Below are 25,496 nucleotides of genomic sequence, written 5' to 3' on the forward strand. Positions count from 1 at the left end.
AGACAGCTGAGCCCTCACCTCATGACAGTCTTCTCAGGGTCGCTGACAGTGTAAACTAAGACATCCTGAGTGTGCCAGGCATCTGAGACTTAGAGCTATGTGTTCCAGTGGCTTGTGTGACCTTCCCTAACTGTTAAAGAAGTTAACAGCATGGCTTAGGGAACCAGAGTCAACCCAAGCCTGTTTGATTGAGAAGAGGCAGGAATAGTGAGGGTGGCTTTTTAGAGCAGACTGGCTCAAGGTAAAGTGATCCAAGATGGTGTTAAGACCTGTGACATTCCTTACAACTCAAGTCACATTTTAAGAGTTTCTTGGGCCCTCTTATAATTATACACAACCATGCAATGTTTGGCATACATAGACACAGACAGATACACACACACAGATGGGTAGGTATGTGGCTATACAAATATGTTAGTATATATTTTTAGAAGTCTTGAGACATGCACAGATGCATAGATCCATGTGACCATCATTATCAGGGCAATAAATCAGGGCCTAAGGCTCCACAGAAATCCCTCTGCCTCATCCAGCCACAAGGGACTCTCCAACCTTACAGTCTGTTTATGAAAATGCCACAACATTGGAATAACGCCACCCTTCTGTAGCTGTGACTGTCACTCAGCGTATCTCCTCCCGAGTTACTTTTCTTTCTTTTATCTTATGTGTCTTAGTGTTTTGCCCGCATGAATGTCTGTGCACTATGGTATGTAATACCGATAGAGGTCACAAGAGGGTGTTGGATCCCTCGAACTAAAGTTATAAAATAGTTGTGAGCTGCCATGTAAGTTCTGGGACTCGAACCCGGGTCCTCTGCAAGCACTGCCATTACTCTTAACTGCCATCTCTCTAATCCTCTAAAGTTAATTCTCAGAAACATGGCAGTGGCCTGGAACAGGAGAGATTGGATAGTACAGTTGATCATTATTGGCTCATGGGCTACAAGGCCCCATTCTCTCTACATCTATAAGCTTGAAAAATATCAGTAATAACTAATAACTTTTAATTTGGGGAAAGTTATCTCTGGGAACAGCAATTTCCAGACCAGGATGAAGTGTAGTTTGATGGGTTGCAAAGAATCCAAGGAGCCAGGGAGGAGGGGAGAGGGCAGGCAGAGCTAGGATTAAGCAGCCAATTCAGGCTGGGAAGGGACACATCCATCTGCCAGCAAGAGCCGTAGCAGCCAGTACAGCCTTTGCACTGCTCTTGAGTGTGAGCCTGCAGGACCCAACAGCTTCCAGAGCCAATGAGACTAAGCACAACGTCCTGCTTTTCCATCAGGAACCATTACCCAATGTCCTTCAACTCTGAGGGCCCCCTATGTGCTGGATTCAAGAGTTCAAAGGGCAGACACAGGCTAGTTAGAGAAAATGCATCTTGCCTGACACCAGGGTAACCACGTGGATAATGGATTGTGAAAAAATGAGTTTTACTCCTTTTGAAAAGGGACACAAGTCTATTAGGGGAAGGGAACCGATTCTAGGCCAGAAGGCAACCACGCATCAGCGCTGTGAACAAAAGTCTGTGCCCATGGCTCACACCCCGTGATGAAGAGAGGGATGACCCTTCATCTCCTACAGAGGCTCTATATGAACTTTGAAATGAAAGCCCTTGAACTTCCTCTGCTGTTAATGTTTAAGAATTTGGAAAACTGCAAACCGAGTGCTGGGGAGACAGAGACACAGATTCCTGGAGCTTAGTAGCCAGCCCAGCTTACCTTTGGTAAGCCCCAAGCCACTAAGAGACCCTTTCCCAAAGGGTGTGGACAGCATTCCAGATGTCAACACCTGAGACTGTTTTCTGACACCCCTACATACATGAACTGACATGCAGCAACACTTACATGTGTGTACATGTATACACACACAGGTTTAGACATCAGAATTATAACAAATATTCTCAGATACCTGGCAAGAGTAGCAAGTGGTAAAGTTTAATTCCCCAAGGCCCTGCAATAGGTTCTCAAAAGGACACAAATTCTCAGCAGCGTATGAGAAATCCTGGGAGACCAGAAGTGTCACCCCCCACCCCGACAAAGGGTGACACTGCAATCTTACTTGAAGAATGTCAGAAGCTTCACTATACATATATGGTTAGGTTCACTAAAGATAACTGTCTTTTGAATCTGACCAAAGAATCATGTCCACTGTAGCAAACCTGGTTATTTTGTTTGCATAATTCTTGCTTTAAAATATATATATATATATATATATATATATATATATATATATATATATATATATATATATTCAGTTGGAGAGGTGGCTCAACAGTTGAGAGCATGGACTGCTCTTCCAGAGGATCCCAATTCAGTTCTTAGCATGCACATTGAACAGCTCACTACATCTACCTGGAAATACAGCTCCATGGGAACTAACACCCTCTTCTGGCCTCTGTGGGTACTACAGTCATATGTACATACCCACACACGGACACATAATTTAAAGTAATAAAATGGGTTGTCCTTTTTAAAGGAAGCACATTCCAGGACTAAATTGCTTCTGCATCTGCTGTAGATTGTAACCCATATCCACAGTAGTCCAGAAGATTCTAAGCACATATCTTAGTAGACCAGAGCTGGCCCTGCAGCATATTCTAGTGGCTTTGAACATGTCAGGTTTAGCATCCTGGGGACTCTACACCTCTGTTGCTTTGGCTTTCTCTCAGTAGCCTCTAGACAGTGGGTAAATATGCCCATCTATTGAATGCCTGTGACTCCCAACAGCATGGAAGAGGAAACAGGTAACCCAGTGAGGACACAGCATAGTAACTGAGAACTGCCGCACCTAGCGGTGTCACCCAAGGTTAGAAGATGACTCCAGAACTCAGTGGGTAAGGTGTGACAGTTCTTCCTGTGATCTCTGCCCAGGATGACTGAGGCTGAGAGAGTATTTGACAAATGCTGGAGCCATTTGGAGTTCTCGCAGCTCAGGAGGGAGCAGTGGTAGGTAAATTACAGCCAGGGGTGTCGCTTAGTACCCTACAAGGAACACCTCACAGGCAGGGTGGAGGTCTATAATTATCCAGTTCACACAGCCAGTGAACTGCATTCAGGAAAGATTGCTGAAGGCTGTGACCAGAGAGTCTCAGAGGCCTCGCCATCCCTAAAAGATGACCCGATGTTCCCATCAGCAGAGCCAGGCTCCGTTACACAAGAAGGCAGACTGTGTCTTTATACATCTCATGGCCTTTGGTTTTAACTAAGCAAATCATTCCATCAAGAGATATTCTGGGCTTCAGCTTCCAGCAGCTCCTGCTATGTGGTGGAGGGTACCTGGGAAGAAGATCCCTCTCCACCACAACTCACAACAGAGCAGAGAACAGACAGAGAGGGTCTAGCCATGGGAAGGTCCTTGGGGGACAGAGGAGTTGCTGGGGACACAGCAGTGCAGTGCCTCCACACTCCCACACCGAGCATACAGCAGGGGTTGCCCCAAACCCCTAGTTCTCCTAGCTGCTAGCTGCTAGCTGCTAGTTCTCATCACTGCCATGTGCTGTGCTGTCTCACCATATTTACGGACTTCTTGGCGAGGATCAGTTCAATTGCTCAGGGCCTTTCTCTCCTGGCTCCCAACTGGCATTGAGAGATGACATCCCCCTCCTCTACCTGGTTCTTTTGCATCTCCGCAAACGTGGGAGGTGATCAGGTCATGAAGGACCACTGTTTCCATGGGCAAATATGTCTTCCTAAATCACTGTCCCATCAGAGACAGCTCAAATAACAGCAACTATATGAAGAGACTTACCTGAGCTGGATACTCAGTGTGAGGACCATGACAGGAGTATACAAATACCTGGGAGGGCAGACAGAGTGTGGAGACACAGCTCGAAGGTTAATCCACACAGGAAGCCTGTCTTAAGAGGGCCAGAGGGTCAAACATCAAGGCCACCAGTATCTATGGAGAGGGCTGAACCTGTCCCACAGGAGTTTGGGAATCCAAAACTACTGAGGACAGCAGTGGCAGGCCAAGCATTTTAATAAGTCCCTGAGTTCAAAGTTGGTTTGTCTGCACCATTCTTCCCAGGGACCCAGGCACAGAGGCCAGAGCAGATGAAAGAGGGATCTGGCCTTATGCCTCAATGGGAGGAGTGTCCAAAAACACATAGGCGTTTCCAATCCACCAGTCTCACTTTCTCTGCACGAGACTATAAAGGTAGGCGACCACAGATCTGGAGAGGTGAGGCATGCAAACATCTGGCTCACTCTTTAGCCAACCCTGCTCCCAGTCTTTTTTCTTTCTAAAACTATGGCTTTTGCTGCATTTTAAAAATAGATCTGCAGAGCTGGAGCCTGCTTGGTGGCAAAAGCTCTTGCCATGCAAGCATGAGGATTGGAGTTTAGATTCCAGAAACTTGCAGAGATGCCAGGCAAGCATGGCAGCCCTTCTACAATTCCAGCCTTGAAAGGCAGAGTCAGGGGAATCATTGGTGTAAGCTGAAGAGCTAATCTCGCCTTGCTGGGGAGCTCTGGGTTTGAATAAGTGGAAGAGCAATAGAAGATGATTCCAGACATCAGCCTTGGGTCTCCACATACATGTACATGCACATGTATGAGCTCCCATATACACTTCAGCACATGCAAACAATCATGAACACACATGGGCACAACACACACCTGAAAAATGGAAGGATAAAAATATATTTGTGTTTTATATCTTCAGAAGGGGAAGGAAGCAGAGGCCCAGCTCGTTGTCACATGTCACCCTGGAATATGCTGGGTTGGACACCTCCGGAGTTATTATCAAGGAAAGTGCCTCCTAAATGGCATTCCAGCGTGTTCCTTTCTGTATTTGTTCTTTGAAGTTTAAGTTAGAGGAAACCTGCTACTTATGTACTTACCAGCGGACTCTCAAAGAGAAATCAATTCTGGGAGTTCAAAGTGACCTTAAGTTGTCTGTTTGCATTTCCCCCGATGCCCTGCATTTCATGGCCAGCTGCATTGATCTACTGAGCATTGAATCCATTGCCAACCTGCGCTTCGGGTCCCCTTTGCGCTTTGTTTATGCTCTGTACCACCTGAACAAGGAAGGTGCCCAGAAATTGCGGCTCAGTGAGTCTCAAGGACCCTTCCAAGATGCACGGGAGGGACATTACTGAGGCAGGTGCTCAGGATGCCTGACTTCATGAGCTGAGCTGTGCTCTTTTTCTTAAGTGCCCTGTGGTCCTAGTGGGTATACACAATGCTTTTTATCTGAACAATCCTATTGTTTTCGCAACGTCTAATGTAACACCAGGAGCACTAGAAAAGGCCACTGCCTCTCACACAGCCACCTCCACTAGCAACTTCTGTTCCCACTACTCATGTTGTTCTCTCTGCCCTGGATAAATGAGAAATGAATAAGCAAGGCTCACCCCCCACAGAGGCCCCAGAAGGCTGCCCTGACTCACTTTCTAGGGGAACAAAAGAACTGTGGGTAATGTGTTCCTCTTCAATCTACCTAGCTGGTTCTCATCAGAAAGGTGCAGAGATTCTACTCTTCAGCCTCCTTCCACTTCCCTTAGAGGTTAAACAGACAGACAGGATGAGAAACTTGCACTTTTCAAATGTATTTATCCCAAGATCCAGAGTGGGAGTGTTCTGAGTATGTACTTCCTCATTCCGGAGGCTCCTGGTGGGTGCAGACCACACACAACTTGCTTTAGGGAAACATGAGGCCGAGTTTACAGAGGAAGAGAAGTTGTGGGCAACACTGTACACAGCACAGACAAGAAGAATGTAGAGTTACACATGCCCAAGGTCCACATCCATCATCACCATCATCATCATCATCATCATCATCACCATCACCATCATCACCACCATCATCATCACCATAACCATCATCATCATCACCATCATCATCATCATCACCATCAGCATCATCACCACCATCATCATCACCACCATCATCATCATCACCATCATCATCATATCAGTCATGGCGACCACCATCACAATCACCACCACCATCAGCAGCATCACCATTGTCACCATCGTCATATTGTTGTCACCACCACACTTGTCAACAACATCGCTATCATCTTCACCATCACTACTAACATTATCACCACTGTCATCATGACCAGCATCACCACCATCACCCTGATCACCGTCATCACCATCACTACCACCATAAGCATTACCATCTTCATGCATTGCTAATTCCAGTCTCCGCATGTCTTTAATGGGGTCAGCAACTCAACACTTTGTAGCAAGAATTCCTGGATTCTCTGATCATAGTGGTCAAGGGTCATATTCAGTGAATTTCTTTGCAGAGGCTGCTTTCTAATTGGCCTTTGAAAATGGTAGACTGTTCTCCTGCTCTGGCATGGCCAGGGTTTCAGTGGACCCTAGGCATGCCCAAATGATGCTCCTTTTAGGATGCAGAGTTTAACAGATGTCACTGGGCATTTACAGGGTCGATCTCATCGTCACCAGAGTCCCTAGCTCCCTACAGGTTTACAAGAAAGAAATGCCTTGTCCTTCATAAAGGCATTTTAGGAGCTACTTCTCTTTACAAAAGCCATGCCTGTCTCCTCTCTCTCCCCTCAGATCTTGCAAGGGATTATTTGAGTCTAGGAGGCTCAGTGAGGGCCTTTGCTTGGTACAGCAATGGCAGAGAGATACTGGGGGAGTCAGGATGACAAGTCGGAGAGGTGTGTCTCCATGCTGGCCTCTGTTCCCCAGCCAGACTCCACTCTGTCAACACCCCCTGCTCAGTTATTATTCCTTGGGTTCCTCAGTGACCACCCAGGAAGCCATTGGCTAAGTTAGCTTGTGGGATGTGTAGCCTACAACTAGAACTATTTCTGGATTCAAATTGACTTCCTCCACCTGAACTAGATTGAGAGATGCCCTGCTAGGTGGGCTTCTTTAAGTCCCTCGGGGCTCCTGGGAGCTGTTCTCCACCACCCAACTCATTGCTTTTGTAGAAGCCCCAAGTCTTCTACAAAGCAGCTTGCCACCTGTGATGGCTGCTGTTGGTTGTCAACTTGATAACATCTGGAATTAACTAAAACCAGAGCCATTGGGTAGACCTGTGAGAGACTTTCTTTTTTCTCTTTTTCTTTTTTTTTTTTTTTTTTTTTTTTTTTTTTTTGGTTTTTCGGGACAGGTCCCTTTTTCTTAATTAAGCCATTTGAAGTGGGAAGACCCACTTTTAAGCTGGATCTTTTGAAGAGGGAAGACCCATCCTTTTATCTGGACCACAACTTCCTCTGGCAGCCTATATAAAGGACGGGGAAGAAGGAAGCTAGCTCTCTTTGCTTGCTTGCTCTTGATCTTGCTGGCAAACCCATTCCTTCACTGGCATTAGACTCTGCATCTTCGGGACTCCAGCATACACCAAAGAACAGCTGAGACATTCGGCCTTGTAGACTGAACAACTACTGGGTTCTTGGACCTTTCATTGGACTATCTGGACCACAGCCTGTAAGCAATTCTAATAAATACCCTTCATATATATGTTCCTCTAGAGAACGCTGACGACTATACCACCCAAAGGGCATCCCCAGACCCATCTTAATCCTGACTCCCCAATCACATGTCAAATCTCTCTTTTTTATACCCTGGCTTTCTCTTTCATAGGTCTTGTCAAGAAAATTCCCAAGGCTTAAACCAAAGCAGCTTTGATAATTTAGTTTTAATTAACATTTATGCATATGTGTGCATGCCTGTACGTTTGTTGGGGTTGGGGTGAGCATGCTATTGAGTAACTGTCCATGCAGAGGTGAGAGGTCAGCCTCAGGTGTTGTTCCTCCGGAGCCAACCACCTTATAGAGACAGTCTCTCATGAGAAGTGAAACATGCTGATTCAGCTAAATTAGCTGGCCATTGAACCACATACCACCATATATGGTATTTTTTTAAATTTTGTGAATATTGGAGATCAAACTCAGTATCTTGTGCTTACATGGTAGGATCTTTCCTATATGAGGCAGCTCCCCAATTTCCAAAGCATCTTTAATCTGACAGTGTAGGATGCAAAACTGTCAAAGAGTGCTTGGGCGTCTAGTATTTACAACTGCAGAGCCCACTGCAAGTTCTAAGTGGGCTTTGCTAATGCTCAAGAGGGATTTGTTCATTCAAGGAACTTAAGAACGGCCCTGACTTTGGTAAGAGCCCTGATTTATCTGAGTTCTGCCTTTTATAGCTCTGGTCTCTGTCTTCCACATGAACTTCCTTGACACTGAGTAAATATTCTACTCAAACCTCAGTTCAACCTAAGTACCAGGGCTTCTTAGAGATTCAGTTTCTATAGGAGAAACAGAAAGGAACAGCTGATGTGGGGGGAGAGAAAGGGTCCCCGTGTTCATCTTCTCCAGCTTGGCACTTGGGCAGTCAAAGCCACTGGTGGCTTCTGAACCCTGTGTCCTGTGGCCAGGGAGATAAGAAAGGGAATATGGCAGGTGGGATCTCAGAGCAAAGGGCACAAGTGCTGTGGGTGTTTCAGTTCTTCATGGAAAGGAAAACATTTTCTGAGATTCAAAAGAACTTGGATGTCCATAAGTTGAAAGTGCTTTGCTTTTCTTCTGCAACATGGGCTCCAAGACTAGAGCAGCAGGGTTGGATAGATTCTAGAAGACAAAAAGCTATTTATTGGGGCTTTCTTGTTCTCGGTCCCTGCACTTCTACACACACACACACACACACACACCGCACGTGCACAGACACACACATACACAGATAGACACACAGACACACACACACACACACACACACACACACAGCTTGTTAAAACGTACTTATAATTTGGTACCCAGAATGGAAAGTCCCAGCCCCTCATGCTTCCTCTACAGCATCCCCTGAGGTTACAGGCACAGAAAAGCCTAACCCTATGTTTGGAGACTCAAATGACAGGCTTGCCACATCACCAGGTCCAAGTTTATACTGTCTACTTATATAGACAGATTGGATCCATTCAAGACTGAAGTATGTTAAGTGTGTAGCAAGCATATACCCGATCCCAGGGACCATCGTAGAAGAGGAGGCAGGAAGGATATCAGAACCAGAGGATGGGGAAGAGAGCTGTGTGTTCTGAACATGGCATCCCTGCTGCACCTGTGAACTCAAAGAAGCTATGATTACCTATACATAATCAATCTAGATAAAAATCCCAGCATGGATGAGGAAGGAACTAGCTAAAGGGTTAGTGGCAGCTGATAGCTGCTAGAGGAAGCAGGGTGGGACATTCTTTTTTCTTTTTTCTTTTTTTTAGGACAATCCTATTGGTACGTTTCCCATGCTCTAGTGGATGATCCCACCCCCATGCACAAATGTGCAGCATTAACTGGGCTTAGTGGGCTATAAAGGAAGAAGACATGAAGTCGGGAGGGTGTATACTGTGGGGATATGGGGGGAGTTGAAGGGGAAAATGATGAGAAGATGTATTTCGTTGAATGTATGTCAAAAAATTCTCAAAAATTAAGCACGTTTTAAAACTGAATCCATAAGGAATGGAGTCTGAATAAATGTACATTTTCACTATATCTGAAACCACCCAATCTTGGACTTACAACCAGAGCCAAAAAACGTACAAGGGAGCAATGTGTTTATTTCTGAAGGTGCAAAGGCCTGAGCCTAACCTCGTGGGCTGTGTGGCCCAACAAAGGGGATGTCTTTTGGGTCTACTGAAGAACCAAGAGAGCTGACCTTACTCCAGACTCCAGGGGATACATTTACTATATTACAGATGGTTACAGGATTCCAAGCCTTCGTGAAACACAAACACACATAGAGGTGTTTCTAGAAAAGGCTAGATGAGCTCACTTCCTGAAGCTGAAGTCCAGAGGATGGCGAGATTCCACCCCTGGCCCAGAAATCCATCACTAGTCAACGGTCAGCATGAACAGCCAAGGGAGGATGGCATGGGTTAGAGCAGAGGCCCGCCCTTCCCATGGTCTCCAAGGAAAAGCACTTCTCTCATAATTGGCCTTCTTTAAAGATGTCATGGAAGGCCGCTGAATTTGGAAACTGAAGCACACACTAGTAGGTCCTGTGGAGGACTCGCAGCCAGCTGCAGTGAAATCTGATGGACAGACAGACAGAATGAAGCACGAGTGTGGTCACAGTCCCCCAGATGCCTTTCCATCACACCCCCCCGCCTCTTTAGCTAATCCCCAGATGCCCAGAATGCGAAGTCAAGGTTTTTACCTCCCAGTTTTAGCCAAGTTTAACGATTAGACAAATGCTGTTCTCTAATGTCTATTGCTTCAGTCAAAATTAAAAAGGAACCCTGAATGACAGGTCAGAATCAACTTAAATTGTGAGTTCAAACTAAAGAATGATTTGTTTCCCTGAGCTCATCACTCTTAAACAAAGCAGAAGGGAAATGAGTTGTGAGTAGGGAGGGAGAGAGAGAGAGAGAGAGAGAGAGAGAGAGAGAGAGAGAGAGAGAGAGAGAGAGAGAGAGAGAGAGAGAGAAAGGAGTTATGAGTCTGAATGAGAAACTGAAATCAGATTGGTAGCTAATGATCACACACACACACAGAGAGAGAGAGAGAGAGAGAAAGAAGTTATGAGTCTGAATGAGAAACTGAAATCAGATTGGTAGCTAATGAACTCGAAAATCCACAGGCAACATGTACCACATGCAGGTACGTCCATATTCTATGGGATCATGATAAAATTAATGTGTTGGGGGATGGAGAGATGGATGCTTCGGCATTTAAGAGCACTTGATGCACTTGCAGAGGACCAGAGTTCAGTTCCCAGTACCCCTATCAAGCAGCTCCAGGGTTATGATGCGCTCTTCTGGCCTCTGTGGGCATTGAAATTATGTGGTGTGCACTACCACCACCATACCACACCACACCAAACATATACACACAAAACAAAAATATAAATCAAATAGATTTAAAAAGCAAGAAGAAAACAAGCAATCTGTTTCCCAGCAGGCCTAGTCATGCCGTGCTGTTGGACACCGCAGCCCGACCAACAATGCTTGTCCTAATTAATTAAACAGATTTATCTACATTTAAAATGAAGCTAAAGTCTTTAGTTACATCACAGTTGACACAAGGCGAGTTCCTCTTGCATATTATATTTCAAAGAAAATTTCAGAGTGTTTTTTCTAAAGTGCACAGTGCTTCTTTTAAATGTCTCCTCTTTGCTACAACCTTACATAAGAAATCCAAGATCCTACCACATATTCCCCACCCTTTACGCTCTCTTATTTCTTTTTTAAACACCACATTCTATTTCCAGGGAGAAACAAAGTGATAACTTTGAGGCTGGTACCACTTTATACTTAGAGCCTGTCTGTCTGGAATAGCTTCTGAGTTGGCAGAGCCATGTTCTCCATCCTCCCTGACAACTGTCGCCACCGTTTGCAGATTTGCTGAAACTGTGAGGTGTTTAAAGACCCGATTGTGAAGTGGTTGACTTGGGGAACCTTCAGTGCCCCAAAGGGTGTGGATAAACCCTCCATAAAGGCCGAGGGATTCTGACAACATTCCGGGGTCTTCTATGACAGCCTGGGAGTTTCATTAATACTAAAAAGGATGTTTTATGATCCCAGAGAGATGGCTTAGTAGTTAAAAAGCACTTGCTTGCACTTGTGCACCCTAATTAAGATCACAGAACCCACATCTGACAGCTAACAGCTCCCCATAACTTCAGCTCCAGGGTGATCTGATACCCCCCTCTGACCTCTGTGGGTATTGCATTCACATGCACACACCCAAACATAGATATATTTACAGACAAGCAGATAGAAAGACAGACAGACAGACAGACAGACAGACAGACAGACACACACACACACACACACACACACACACACACACACACACTTAATTAAAAATAAGATAAGTCTCAATAAAAAGGAAGAACATTCTCTGGACTGGTGAGATAGTCAGTAAGTGTTCATCATGAAAACATGGGCACCTCAGTTTGATTTCCAGGATCCATGTAAACAGCTGGGCATAGAACAAGTGTGGTCTCTTGATTCAAATGCTGGAGGGTGGAGAGAGAAGGATTCTGAGGTCTCACTGGTCAGCCAACTGGTCTAACCACTAAGTACTAGGCTACTGAGAGACCCTGTCTCAAAATAATACTATAATAATACCTGAGCAAGGACACCCATGACCAAGACACCTGTGACCTCTATATTCATTCTTATACACATGTACCCCTCCCAAAAAATATTCATAATTAAGTGGACAACCAGCACCATTAAACTAGCCCTTACATTTCACAGTGAGAACACCGCATGTGAGCATCTGACAGGAACTCCATGCTAGAGGCATAAACACAGCAGCCCTGCTGGATCTCCAGGGCTGCCGTAGACAGATTTGAGAACCTGCTCACCTCAGTGTGAAGTGATCCTCCGTGCAGTTCCTGGAGACAGAGATGGGGAAGGTGAGTACGTCTCCTTGTCGTACAGTCTTAGGGACATAATGAACGGCCACATTGCTATCTAAACGCAGTTCCCTCAGAGGTGGACTGCTGGGGGTCTCGCGAAGGAAGACACTCCCAATTCTGTGCAAAGGGGGGCTGGATTCATCAACATCATTGTGGCCTGTCAGAGTGCCACCACCCTTCCTCAAGTCCTCCTTGGCACAGTCCCCTCGCTCATCCCCTGGCTGTACTGCATAATATAGTTCCACGGGACTCCCTTCTGGCTGCTCTGTGGGTCTCCTGCGCCCAGACACAACTGTAGGGGGACTGAACCAGCCAGGCAGCATCTCCAGCTGGGCCACACACAGTCCCAAGGCTCCACCTAGCCGGCAGCTGCCCCGAACCTCCCTGGTCTCTCGGAAAGCAAAGACCCGCAGACAGGGGAGCTTCTCGTCCCTGTGGTCATCCCAGTCTCTGCCCACAACGTGGAAGAGCACCTGCACTTTGGGATGGCTCAGGTAGACCTTCTCCTGCAAGATGTAGGCCTTCAGCCTCCAGTTGAGGGAGAATGTGTTGGTGAATCCGAATGGGTTGGAAGGCAGCATCAGGTCCTGGGGCACCACCTGCTCAAGTGAGAAGGGCCCGTAGCTGGCGTTGAGCACCGGCAGCCGCTTGGACTTGTAGATCAGAAAGGACTCAACCCGCGACTGCAGGCTGGAGTTGCGCATGATGTCCTGGTTGGCCTCCTTCAGGAAGAAGGACACATCGGCATTGTTGATGTGGTAGGTCACCGGGAGGTAGGTAGGCAGGAGCGAGAACCGCTGGATGCTCTCCAGGATCCCTCGGCCTTCCGTCACTGTTGGGAGGAACCGAGGGCAGGTGTTAGTGATCCCGGGACACCAGATTTGTAGCCTTGGAGAGCACACTGGTAACCGCCCACCGCCCACCTTTGGACCCATGATGCTGTTCTGGATGAGCAGGGGGTTTCTTCTTGGAGTCAACTCAGTGTATAGAAAATATAGGCAAAGGAGCTGGGTGAGAGGGCTCAGGTGGCAAAGTGCTTGCCACACAAGCAGGTGGGAAAGAAGTCCAAACCCTAGAACCTATCTTAAAGAGAAGCTGATCAGGGTAGGGAGATGGTTTGGTAGTTAAAGGCAAGGCTCACAACCCCAAAAGAATATGAACACAATGGTACATGTCTTACGGCCAGTGTTAGGGAAATGGAGACAAAAGGGAAGATTCCTAGAATTCATTGGACATCTAAGCTAGCTTAGTTAGTGAGTTCCAGGTTCAGTGAGAGACTCTGTCTCAAAAAATGACATGGAGAAAGATTGAGGAAGACATATGACATTGACCTCTGACCTTGCATGTGTACACACTTGTGTGGCACACAGAGAAAACATATGCTAAGGATATATGTATATGCATGTGCATGTGCCAACGATAGATGACACAGATGTGTTGGCTGGATAATCCCTCCAGACTGAAACCGTCCTTCCTAGGGGGTAGGGGGCTTGCAAAACTCACAGAGCGTTATAAGAATTCGCAAGATTACAAGTCACATCAGGACCTGAAAGTTTCTGTAGCAGAGAACCTTTCCCATGAGAGAATAATTATCAGCCAAGTGTGGTGGCGCACACCTTTAATCCCGGCCCTCAGGAGGCAGAGGCAGGTAGATCTGTGAGTTCGAGGTCAGCCTGGTCTACAGAGTGAGTTCTAAGACAGCCAGGGCTACACAGAGAAACCCTGTCTTGGGAGAGGAAAGAAAAAAAAGGGAATATTATCTTTGGTGGAGGTGTCTTCAATGTGAGTCCAAAGTTCCAGGGATAGAGCTTTAGCAGATCGTCACACATATGGTGATCACTTCATAGGGATGAAGCTGCCTTTTGGTCATCTGTGCTTCTAGGAGTAACCTTCACAAACTCTTTGGTTCACCGAGCTCAATTCGGGTGGAAATTATTTTCTCCTTTGGTCGCTGGTGTCCTACCTGGGGTGAATAGGCATCTGCTTACATCTCAATGGAAAAGATGCTGTACAATATCACTAGTGTTAGGTAGAAAAACTTGTCACTTGATACTCATAAATGAACGTGTAAATAAATAAGATTCAAACAAAATCACTTTTCCCCCTAGGGATAATAATAGCTTTAAGGGGCTTAAGTCTCAGAGCATAAACAAGCAGGAGGCCTGGAGTTCCAATTCTCCAAACTCATATTAAGAAGGAGCTGGACACAGCAGTACATGCCTTAAACCCAGGGTTGGAGAGATGGAGATAGGAGATGCCTAGAGCTTGCTGGACAGCCAAGATAGCTGAATCAGTGAGCACTAGGATTTGGTCTCAAAAAATAAAGTGGAGAGAGATTGCAGAAGATGCCCAATATGGGCCTCTGGTCTCCATCATTTTCATTTTCTGTTTGTTTTTGTTTTTGCTTTTTTTTTGTTTCTGTTTTTGTTTTTTGCTAAAGAAGATGTCAGCAAGGGCTGAAAGGATACTAACATCTCATCAGATAAACAATGGGTTTTCCCTTGACCAACCAGGCTGGACAAAATATGTAAAAACAGAGATAGCATTTTCATTTTCCCAACCACCCAGACCCAAATAATCACACAGAAACTATATTAATTACAACACTGGTTAATGGCTTAGGTATATTCCTAGCTAGCTCTTATATCTTAAATTAACACATTTTATTAATCTATATACCCATTTTTATTAATCAATGTATTGCCACAAGGCTATAGCTTACTGGTAATGTTCTGCCATCTTTTTCCTTCACCAGCTACATGGCATCTCCTCAACTCTGCCCTCTCTCTCTCTCTCTCTCTCTCTCTCTCTCTCTCTCTCTCTCTCTCTTTCTCTATCTCTGTTTGCATTTCTGGCCTGGCTTTACTCTGCTAAGCCATTGGTCTAAACAGCTTTATTCATCAAACAATAAAAGTAACACATATACAGTAGGATAGGATATCCTATATCAAAAGTGGAACTGGGGTGACCTTCTTCTCAAACATAGTCTGATCCCCACATCTACATCATACCTGGTACCATTTCTGATGCAACCTCACACCCCAACTGGAAGGACCTTTGTCCAGAAATAATGAACTGTGAGGGACAAAGACACGTAAGAAAAGTGACAACAGTCACATGAACGCTGAGTTGGAGAGAGTGCTCTAGAGATGGGAAATGGACTGACCACAGCAGGTCCTTTGAGTAGCCTAGACCCTCAAGCCAAGAATGGGTGGCAGCATCTACCTTTCACTCCACCCATTGACACCAATGAACAAAAATATATTCTTCTTTCCTCTTTAGGGAACATATCCTCCTGGGGGCCATAGGGGCTAAAAAATTCAACATGTTATTTTTACATTTTGTCTTATTTTCTGTAATAAAAACCCAGACATAGAAATTACACAACCCACAAAAGCCATTTCCAGAGCTTTGGAACAGGGAGCTGCTGGCTTGAGTAGCCCCGACTGTCCAGACACAGCTGTCCCCACCATGCTGCAGACCACACCAGCAGCAGCCACATGATGGTCCCTGGTCATTTGGAAATATTGACATCCCTCCAACAACCTGCTTTAGCTTCAGTGACCCCCATAAAAGCACTCCCCAAGCACAACACTCTGACAAGTATGGACCCACATCTATCAGGAACAGTGGGGGACAGCCAAGAATTCAGACAGTTCCTGGAATTGCCACATGTAACCTGTAGGACAATCAGCAAGGCACCAATCCTCCTTGTTTCTGTGAGTCAATCAAATCTGCAGTTCAGGTCAGAGAACGCAGAAGTTATGGTGCATACACATTTACAGCTAGGTCAGATCGACAGACACCTGTATTCAGGTCTAGCTTGCACTCTGGAATGACAAAAATCTTTGTCTAGTATTATTACCAAGTTCGGGGAAGGATGAGTCTGACATTTGTGTTGAAATAAACTACCTAGAACTGTTAATACATGTCTATTCGGACTGACTCGAACAGCAGTTTCATAGGTTGCAGCCTAATAAATGTGAATTTCTTTTTCAAATATCAAGATCTGCAAACTGGGAAGATGGCTAGGGGAATAAGCAAGTGTAAGGGCTGGAGCTCAGACTCCCCTGTAGCTATAGGAAAGTGCCAGGTGGACACGATGGCCTGTCTGTAATCCCAGCACTTGGAAAGGAGGGGCAGGAGATCTCTGGGGCAATCTGGCTAGCTAGACTAGGTAAGTTGGTAAGGCTTCCTTCACCTATCTCAGTAAAGTGAACAGCAATCAATGTCAAGCCTGTGCACTTCTAAGCACATGTGCCCACATACACATCAACATGCATGCACACACACACAAACATAAAATTTTTTTCTTAAAAAAAAAATCAAGATACTATAAATGTTAAAATTGTGGCTGTCAACTTGATGGCGTTAGAATCAGCATGGAAATGAAAATAGACATCTGGTAGACCTCTAGGCATGTCTATAGGGATGTTTCCAGAAATGCTTAACAGGGGAGGGAAGAGCCACACTAACTGTGGACAGCTCCATTCCATGGGTTTAGAAGGAAGACAAGCTGAGCACCAGCATTCACCTGCTTCCTGGCTGCAGAGGTGATGTGACCAGCCCTCTCATGTTCCTGCCGCTGTGCCTTCCCACCATGACTGACTGTCCCCTCAAACTGTGGGCCCAAATAAATCTTTCCCCCTTAAGTAGCTTTTGGCTGGTATCTTGTCACAGAAATGTGTAAAGTCACTAACACAAGCCTAACAAGGTGCCTTACCTGATGAAGTATTGTATGTCTTAACATCCTGGGAACTGGCACCTGCTTTGTGTTTTCACAAAACCTGGGTTTGCCCATCTAAAAGTCAGCACAAAGAGCAAGCAGACATTTTCTGTGTGTTATCTGAGAGGAGCTTTCTGTTTCCTCCTTTCTCTTGGGTGCCATTTTCACCCCTTCCCCATCAGCCTGGTTACAATCCCAGCATGTCTCTAGACTCTTCTGTAAATTCTGGAGCACTGAAAGTGCATCTCAAGGTTATGGTCACATGTGTGTCCCACACCCCCAAATCACTCTGTGCTTCCCTGTGAGTTGCTACAGATCAGGAGAGCGTACATCATGTAATAGTGGTCTCATGTAGTCCCACAGTACATGGGGTCTTTAGAACAGCATCCAGAAAGTATCACACATTCATTACATATTTGATGAACAAATGGGCGCACAAGCAGATTATGCATTTTCTATCCTAAAGAGCAGATTATATTTTCCACCAAGATTCCGTAAGATCTCTTCTCAGGAGCATGGCTGTAATCAGGATTGCCAATACTTTCATTCCACTGAGAGCAGCACATAATCCCACTGACCGAGACTGGAGAGGAGAGGAGAGAAGAGGACCCTCAGGGCCATGAGATTCCTAAAGGGACATCTTATGTTCCAAGGTGCCCCTTGATTATTTAAAACACATCTAAGGCTTCACAGAGCCACTGCCTTGAGCAGCCTCGAGCCAGCTTACCATGCAGTCAAACTGCCAGGGTCAAAAGTGTAAAGCAGAGCAGGGCACCAGAGCAGGGCAGGCATCAGCACTGGGCAGCCAGGCCCCCTGAACCTCCCTTTTGAACATCTGACCCTGCTGCTCGGGGACACAAAACTTAATTGTGCAGCTAATTACACAGTGCCAGGTCAACCACACTGGGTCCTCTGATACTATTCAGGAAAATAGTAAAGCAAGGAAAGGTCAGGGCCGGGCACTGGAGGGGAAATAACTCCAGCTTTAGCCTGCAAACCACATAGAGGTCTTTCGCCCTGATATCCAACCCAGGTGCTTATTGCCTACAAATGCCTCACTGAGACCTGAAGCTCCCAGGATACTTTCTTTCCTTTCTGCCTCCATGTCCTAGTACCACCTCCCAGGTCTATGGTTGGAGACGCTTGATTTCATCTTACTACTCTCAGTCCATGATTGAAAGCAATCAAGGGAGGACCCTGGAAGCAGGAACTGAAGCAGCGGCCATGGGGCAATGTTGCTTACTGGCTTGTTCTCCATAACTTGCCCAACCTGCTTTCTTATACCATGCAGGACCGCCTGCGCAGGGGCGACACCACCCACAGTGGGCTGGGCCCTCCCACATCAATCATTCATCATAAAGGTGCTCCACAGACTTTTCCACAGTACAGTATGATGGAGCCATTCCTCAGCTGAGGTTCCCTTTCCCCCCTGTGTCAATTTAACGAAACCAACAATCACCCTCCCGTTTTCTTTTTCCTTTTGCATGTGTCTGTGTGTATGTATGTATGGTGTCTCTCTCTGTCTCTCTTTCTGTCTCTCTGTCTCTCTCTCTCTCTCTCTCTCTCTCTGTGTGTGTGTGTGTGTGTGTGTATGAGAGAGAGAGAGAGAGAGAGAGAGAGAGAGAGAGAGAGAGAGAGAGGGAGAGAGAGAGCATGTCATGGTGACTTCTCGGGAATTCAGAGTGTGCAGCTCCCAGACTGTACCTCCTAGCTGATCCTTGCTGGTCTTTTAGCTACAATCATTTCCCCAAAGTTGTTCTCTTTTGGACCATGCAAAGGGAGGAATAGAGTTCTATGTTTGGGTGGCCATCTTGTTTCTTGAAAGTATTGGTTAAGGAAACACTATGCTCTCAAAAGAATGTAAAGATTAATGTAAAACATCTGTGAGGTCACATTCTGTTCCATCAAAATCATAGCCCAAGTGAAAACCATTCTTTTTCCTTAATGGGGCATTCATTTGCTTTCATTGTACTCAGCTTTCTATTTGATGCTTGGGTCATTTTTATGTGAAGTAAACTGGCGTTATAGGTGATAGAAGGTGCCTCTCTGGGGGTTAGAATGCAGTGGCTGTTCAAAGCAGCCACTGTGCATTGTGGCATGAAATGGGCACCATTTTGTAAATTATAAGGCAAGGAGAGGGAAGGAGGCAAGAAGGTAGAGAGATAGGGGAATGGAGAAGAAAGGAAGGAAGGGAGGAACGAGAAAGATGGAGGAAGAGAAGGAGAGATGGTCCTGCAGAGATGGCTCAGTTAGCAAAGCACTTGATACACAAGCTTGAAGAGGGGAGTCGGGATCCCAGCTCCTATGTTAGGGTTGGGTTGGCATGGCGGCCTGCCTGCAAGTCTGCTGTGTAGAAGACTGAGCCAAAGGGTCCAGAACAAACTGGAGAACTAGATGAACCATATCCGCAAGTTCAGGGTTCAAATGAGAGACCTGGCTTCAATAGCTAGGTGGAAGTGATTGAAGAGACCACCAATGGCAGCATCAGGCCTTTGCACATGCATATGTATGCACAGCTCTACATGCTCCCCCACACATGCAAACACACACACACACACACAGAGAGAGAGAGAGAGAGAGAGAGAGAGAGAGAGAGAGAGAGAGAGAGAGAGAGAGAGAGAGAGAGAGAGAGAGACAATACATACATACACACAGACACACACACACATACTCACACACACAGAGAGTTCTGGTTTGGTTTCTGATAAGTACAAATACCACGTGGGGCAAGCAGAACAACAAATGCAACACATTACTTCTTCTGTCTCCTAGGGCAGAGTGTAAATACGGGGCACCTTGGAACTTTTGTTCTAAGTCTGGCAGCCCTCCTAACCTTGTAGAGAGGCCAACAGCCAACCTGGCAGAACTGTCTAGTCTTTGTCAGATCGAAGACCTGAAACAACTGGAAGCCCCAATGGTAACCCAATCACTTCTGTGGTTTTTAGAAGAAACTGGAGTGGTTTCAGATTTGGGACAGTGTAGAGCTTATAGAATTCAACCCTCATACGCACTAGGGGAGAAAGGAAGAGAAAGGAACTCACACTGAGATCCAACAAGCTTGTCATCTGCTTAATCAGAGTCTAGAGGCCATGCTCCTCAGGAAGCCCAACCACAGGGTTTTTTCCTGAGGTTTGTCCTTGTCAAAGGCGGTAACCTAGGATAGACATCCGCCACAAGTCACAATCCATCACTGAAAGAAGCCAGAACAGAAGCTGATGCAGAAACCATGGAGGGACACTGCTAGTTTGCTCACCCTGTTCATTAGCTCAGACAGCTTTATTATAGAGCCTGGAGTCGGATGTCTAAGGACGGTGCCACCCACAGTGAACTGGGCCCTCCCATACCAATTGTCAATTAATAGACACAGACATGATCCAATCTGACCTGGGCAACAATTCAATTGATGTTCCATCTTCCTATGAGGCTGACTCTACATTGTGTCAAGTTGACAGCTGTAGCTAACTAGGATACACAACAGGAAAAAAAGACCCCCATATGACATCATCACCAACCCACAGCCAGCTCTTCACAGCCATAGCTCTCCTCTCTAGGAGAACCTAGGGACATCCTCACCCAGACGCCCAGGCTGCGAGTCACTGACTCAGGGATATGGAAAAAGCAATGTGTCTTTCCCTGTGACTCTAACAACTCTGAATGGAGGACACATGCTGCCCAAGAGGTCCCCTACAGGAACACAGAGGGTGAAACCTCAGCTGTGGGGTCCCAGCACAGGAACACAGAGGGTGAAACCTCAGCGGGAGACCCCGGCAAGTGCAGAAACAAGAGTAGTGTTCTCATATCAACACCTACAACCATCCCAACTCCCCCCACTTTCCTTTCCCAGTCCAGGGACTGTGCTATTCTGCTGCCCATGACCTTCTCTGTGTCCTGAATGTCCTTCTACCCCACCAGGCACTCTTCCCTGACCTCAGAGAGGAAACAGCTTCTAGGCCACTGCTGTGTTAGGGGGACCCTTTCAGACTTCTCCCTAGTCATCTGCACCCAGTGGATCCTCCTCACTTGCCTCTGCCCGGCCAGCCTTCCACCTCGATATAGAATCTCTACTGTTTTTCTACTTGAGTGAGTCATGCTTTGACCTGGAGTGCACGGGTTCCCTTTACTGTCCCTACAGAATTATTCATATAGCGATGACACATCTGCTAACTCCCTATCCTGTGGCTCCTTCGTGATGAATGAAGGAGGTAAGTCTCCAAAGCCCCATCCACGACACATTTTCCTTGTCTCCACTCCACAGTAAGTAGGACCAGAGAAAGCAGACGAGTTGTCCAAAACCACCACACAGGTATCACGTTTTCAAGGTAGAATTCAAATTGCTCATTGCGCCTATAGAGCCCTAAGTAACGTGACGTTCAGTGAACTACTGTGTGATTTCAGCAGCTACATTTTTTTCATATGCCCTTTGCAGTTTAAATAGTGTTCCACCCACAGAGCACAGAACAAGAGAACGCCCAACTAGATGAACACATACACACAAACACATACAACACACACTACACTATATGCAAACTACTCACACCACATAGATAAACACATATAACACACACATCATACCACACACTACATAATACAAACTCTATGCTACATATATATACACACCACACTACAATGCAAACACACAGACTACATAATACACATAACACACTAAACAAAATGCAAATAAACTATACATATTATATACATACACAATACTATACAACATACATACATATACACACACACATCATCATCATCATCATCATGTTGCAGTGCCATGCAGAATAAACACATGCTCTCCCAACACAAGGACTGTGGGTTGGATACCTCTGAATGTAGCAAACATAATCAAAAGGCTGGCTACTTCTGGACCTTAGGCTAACACTAAGGATGGCACTTCCTGATACCCCATCTCTACCTGCTGCCCGAATCACCACAGGCTGCTATGCCAGTACAGAAGTGGCAGACACACTTGGGGCACATTAGTATCCCTTGACTGAGAAAACACCAATGCAGCAAGCCAGAGCTGTCTTTGGAATCCCTAGACACAAACTGAGAAAATACTCAGCACCTTCCCCACGGCCACTCTGGCCCTCATCAGAATGAGACTCAGGGATGGGGAATTGCAAGGTTATTGCAAACACTCTCCTGAGACTGGGTTCAACATTCAGATGTTACTGAAGGGAGTCGGTCTTCACTTGTCAGACACGTCCATAGATTGAATGATTCAGGAAGCCTGGACTTTCCTTAAGCCTCTCAAAGGACACAGTGAGGAAGGCAACCCCAGCAGGACCCAGCACCTGCCCATGAACATCTCACAGAGCATACTAGCATCACGAGTAATTTGCTAAGATATGTGCGCTTGGAGACCGTGAGGCTATAGATAGCAAGACCAGGTACATTTCTGTCTCAATTCATCCACTGGGCCTTTTACAAGTGTCAGTGTCACACTGTGCTGGTGATCAGGGACCCCACGGGAGCCATGTTTGTTTAGTCTCGGGCGGCTGAGACTCGGAGGGAAGGAGGAACTAAAGATCAGGCTGGGAAAGGAATGCTTGCAAGAGGCCTCTGTGCATTGGTAAGCACCCCGAAGAGCCCAGAACAGGTTGAGATGGGAAGGAAGGCTGCCGAGCTTTTGGTGGCTCTCTTGTCTCCACGACAGATGCACTAAGAGGGCAAACATGTGCTACTGTCTCCAGTCTTCATGGACTCCAAGGATTTGAACTCATACCCTCATGGTGGCTCAGCAAGTGCTTTACCTACCATGCTTCCCCAGCCAATCCCTTACTGTGCTTTAAAACCTGCTCTTCTGTACCCTAACCAGCTAAGTGAGTGTCACTGAGTGTCCCCCTCCAGGTGCAGGTTCCAAGTAAACCCAGGGTACCTTGTAAGTGTCAATACCAGTAACACCAAATCTTTGTAATGTCTACAGATCCCAACACCATACAAAGCATCCATCCCTTGTCTTAAAACAGTGGAAACAGACACTGTGTTTTCATTGCTACCTCTAGCTAACCCAGTAGGGAACAGAGACACTTATGTCTGAAAGCAAGGGCTCCACCTTAACGCAGTTGGTGACTGTATGTATGTAGGGGATACTCAAGGGACAATAGTTCAAACGGTCATGTGGAACTGGGGTTATAGCTCAAAAGTAGAACGTTTGTCCCAGCATGCATTGGGCCTTCAGTTTAACCCCCTAGGATAAAATTGAATGTGGAGTGCAAATGTGCTGACCACATAGGTCAGGGACCTGCCAGAGAAGTAAGCACTGGGCCAGGCTCCATCACTAATCAAAGTGAGCACACAACACTGTCACATTTTTATCTAACTTTATAAGAGTTTCTGAATCATAGGGAAGAAAGATTCCATGACTCAGATACAAGGGTCTCCCAACAGAGCTCAAGGGATACACAAAGAGTCACCTATTTCTGGGAAAGGGCAATTCAACGACACACAAAATAGCTTACATGTCCTCTCCTACTTTCCTATTTATGTGACTCAGACACTATCCTGAGAAAATAAAATGTTTTGGGAACATTCTGTACAACACCAGGGATAAAATGAAAAGCTAGCAACCAGCCAAAGGCCCAGTGAGGTCTATGTGACCAACCGCACAGAGCCCCAGACCTCTGCCTGAAATGAACCCGGAGTTTTGTGCCATGGACATAAAGATTTTGTGACTGAGGCTTCCAGAAAATCTCTACCTATGTTAAACATTCCTCAAGACTGGCTGGCTGATTAGACTATCAGTGACTATAGAGTTAAAGAACCAAATTATCTTGAGCTATGTTAGCTTTCCAAAAGCCATGCATTGCCAACATCTGTGTGAGATAGTATTCCTGTAAGTATCCGTAAATCCTTTGGCAATCAACAAACAGACCCATTATCCTCTCCCAGCCCCAAAGCTAGGAACACTGTCCAATATGTCTGAGGTCTACAGCAGAAACTCCCCCACAACCCGAAGTTTCCCAAAGAAACTTGAAGAAAAGTATCTTGACTCAGGACCCCCTCCATTCTATTACTTTAAAAACTTTATGAAATGCTTGCCAGAACGTAGAATTTTGGGGAACCTTGTCCTAGTCTGAATTCTGCTTGTTTTAATTTGTTTTTTGTTATTCAAGACAGGGTTTTTTTTGTGTGTAGCCTGATCACCTGGAACATGTGCTGTCGACCACGCTGGCCTCGAACTCACAGAGATCCACCTATCTCTGTCTCCCAAGTGCTGGGATTAAAGGTGTGTGCCACCACCAACTGGCATAGTCTCAGTCCTGATGCTATGGTAAAACTCTATCCAAAACCATCTAGGCGATAAAAAGGCTCATTTGGTTTATAGCTTTCTTATACAATCCTGGACCACCTGTCTAGGGAATATCACCGCCCATAGTGGACTGGGCCCTCCCACATCAATTACCAACCAAGAAAACGACCACAGACTTACCCACAGGCCAATCTAATAGAGGACATTCCTCGGTTAAGCTTTCCTCTCCCTAGGTGACTCTGGCTTGTAGTGACATAAAAACTAATGAGCAAGTACAAACAGGAATCTGTATTCTAGGTCATGCTCTAGTCAAATAGTCTAATCAAATATTCACTCGTATTTGATTCCAGAATAAACTCTTGTATTCCCCTTGAGATAAAAGTTGTGGGTTTGTTTTTGGCTGTTTGTTTGTTCCATTCATTACACTACATCTTTGTCTAACGTCCTTTCAACTGGGAAAGAAATTTTTTTTTTTTTTTTTTTTTTTTTTTTTTTTTTTTTTTTTTTTGGTATTTTGAGACAGGGTTTCTCTGCGGCTTTGGAGCCTGTCCTGGAACTAGCTCTTGTAGACCAGGCTGGTCTCGAACTCACAGAGATCCGCCTGCCTCTGCCTCCCGAGTGCTGGGATTAAAGGCGGGAAAGAAACTTTTAAAGAGAAAAGAGAGAAATGGAGGCATAGAGGGCACTAGAGAAAACACTCAGAGGCTTTCATGGGTCAGCTGCCAGTGACCCTAAATCCACACCTAAACATCCTTCTGCAGAGCCACCAGCAAGGCCCGGGGACAGACCTGGTAGAGGACCCCGTGCAGAAATTAACTTGACTGTTAAATTAACTTGACTCTTGGTCTCTGATCCTCCGGGAAGTGACGACCTCCCCAGCCAGCACTCCACTGAAACCTCTCAGCACACAGAAAAAAAAATAATGTCATTAAGTAGCTTTATATTAAAACTATCAGACTGTCACATCTCATCAGTGTTTAAATTGTTTATATTAATGTTTAATTTGTTCAGGGATTGAGCAGCTTAAAAAAATAAACACAAATAACTCTCTCCTCCACTTGCTGAGGGCAAAATCATCGTGAGTGATATAACCCATACACCGTATTTCCTAAAAAGAATATGGACAGAGCAGGAGAGGGAAAGGGAAAGGGGTGGGGATGAAGGGGGGCAGTGGC

General features: G+C 45.8%; 1 protein-coding gene across 1 annotated transcript in view; it reads right to left on the bottom strand.

Annotated features, from left to right (window-relative positions):
* Tmem132d (transmembrane protein 132D) overlaps nt 1-25,496 on the bottom strand; it is a 627,358-nt gene that overhangs the window by 456,337 nt on the left and 145,525 nt on the right. Inside the window, exon 2 of the mRNA XM_038346092.1 lies at nt 12,290-13,175. Within this exon, the coding sequence (XP_038202020.1) occupies nt 12,290-13,175 (886 nt within the window). The remainder of the gene's footprint in view (nt 1-12,289; nt 13,176-25,496) is intronic.

Source organism: Arvicola amphibius, chromosome 10 (assembly GCF_903992535.2).
Source record: "Arvicola amphibius chromosome 10, mArvAmp1.2, whole genome shotgun sequence".
In the NCBI taxonomy this organism is placed as follows: Eukaryota; Metazoa; Chordata; class Mammalia; order Rodentia; family Cricetidae; genus Arvicola; species Arvicola amphibius.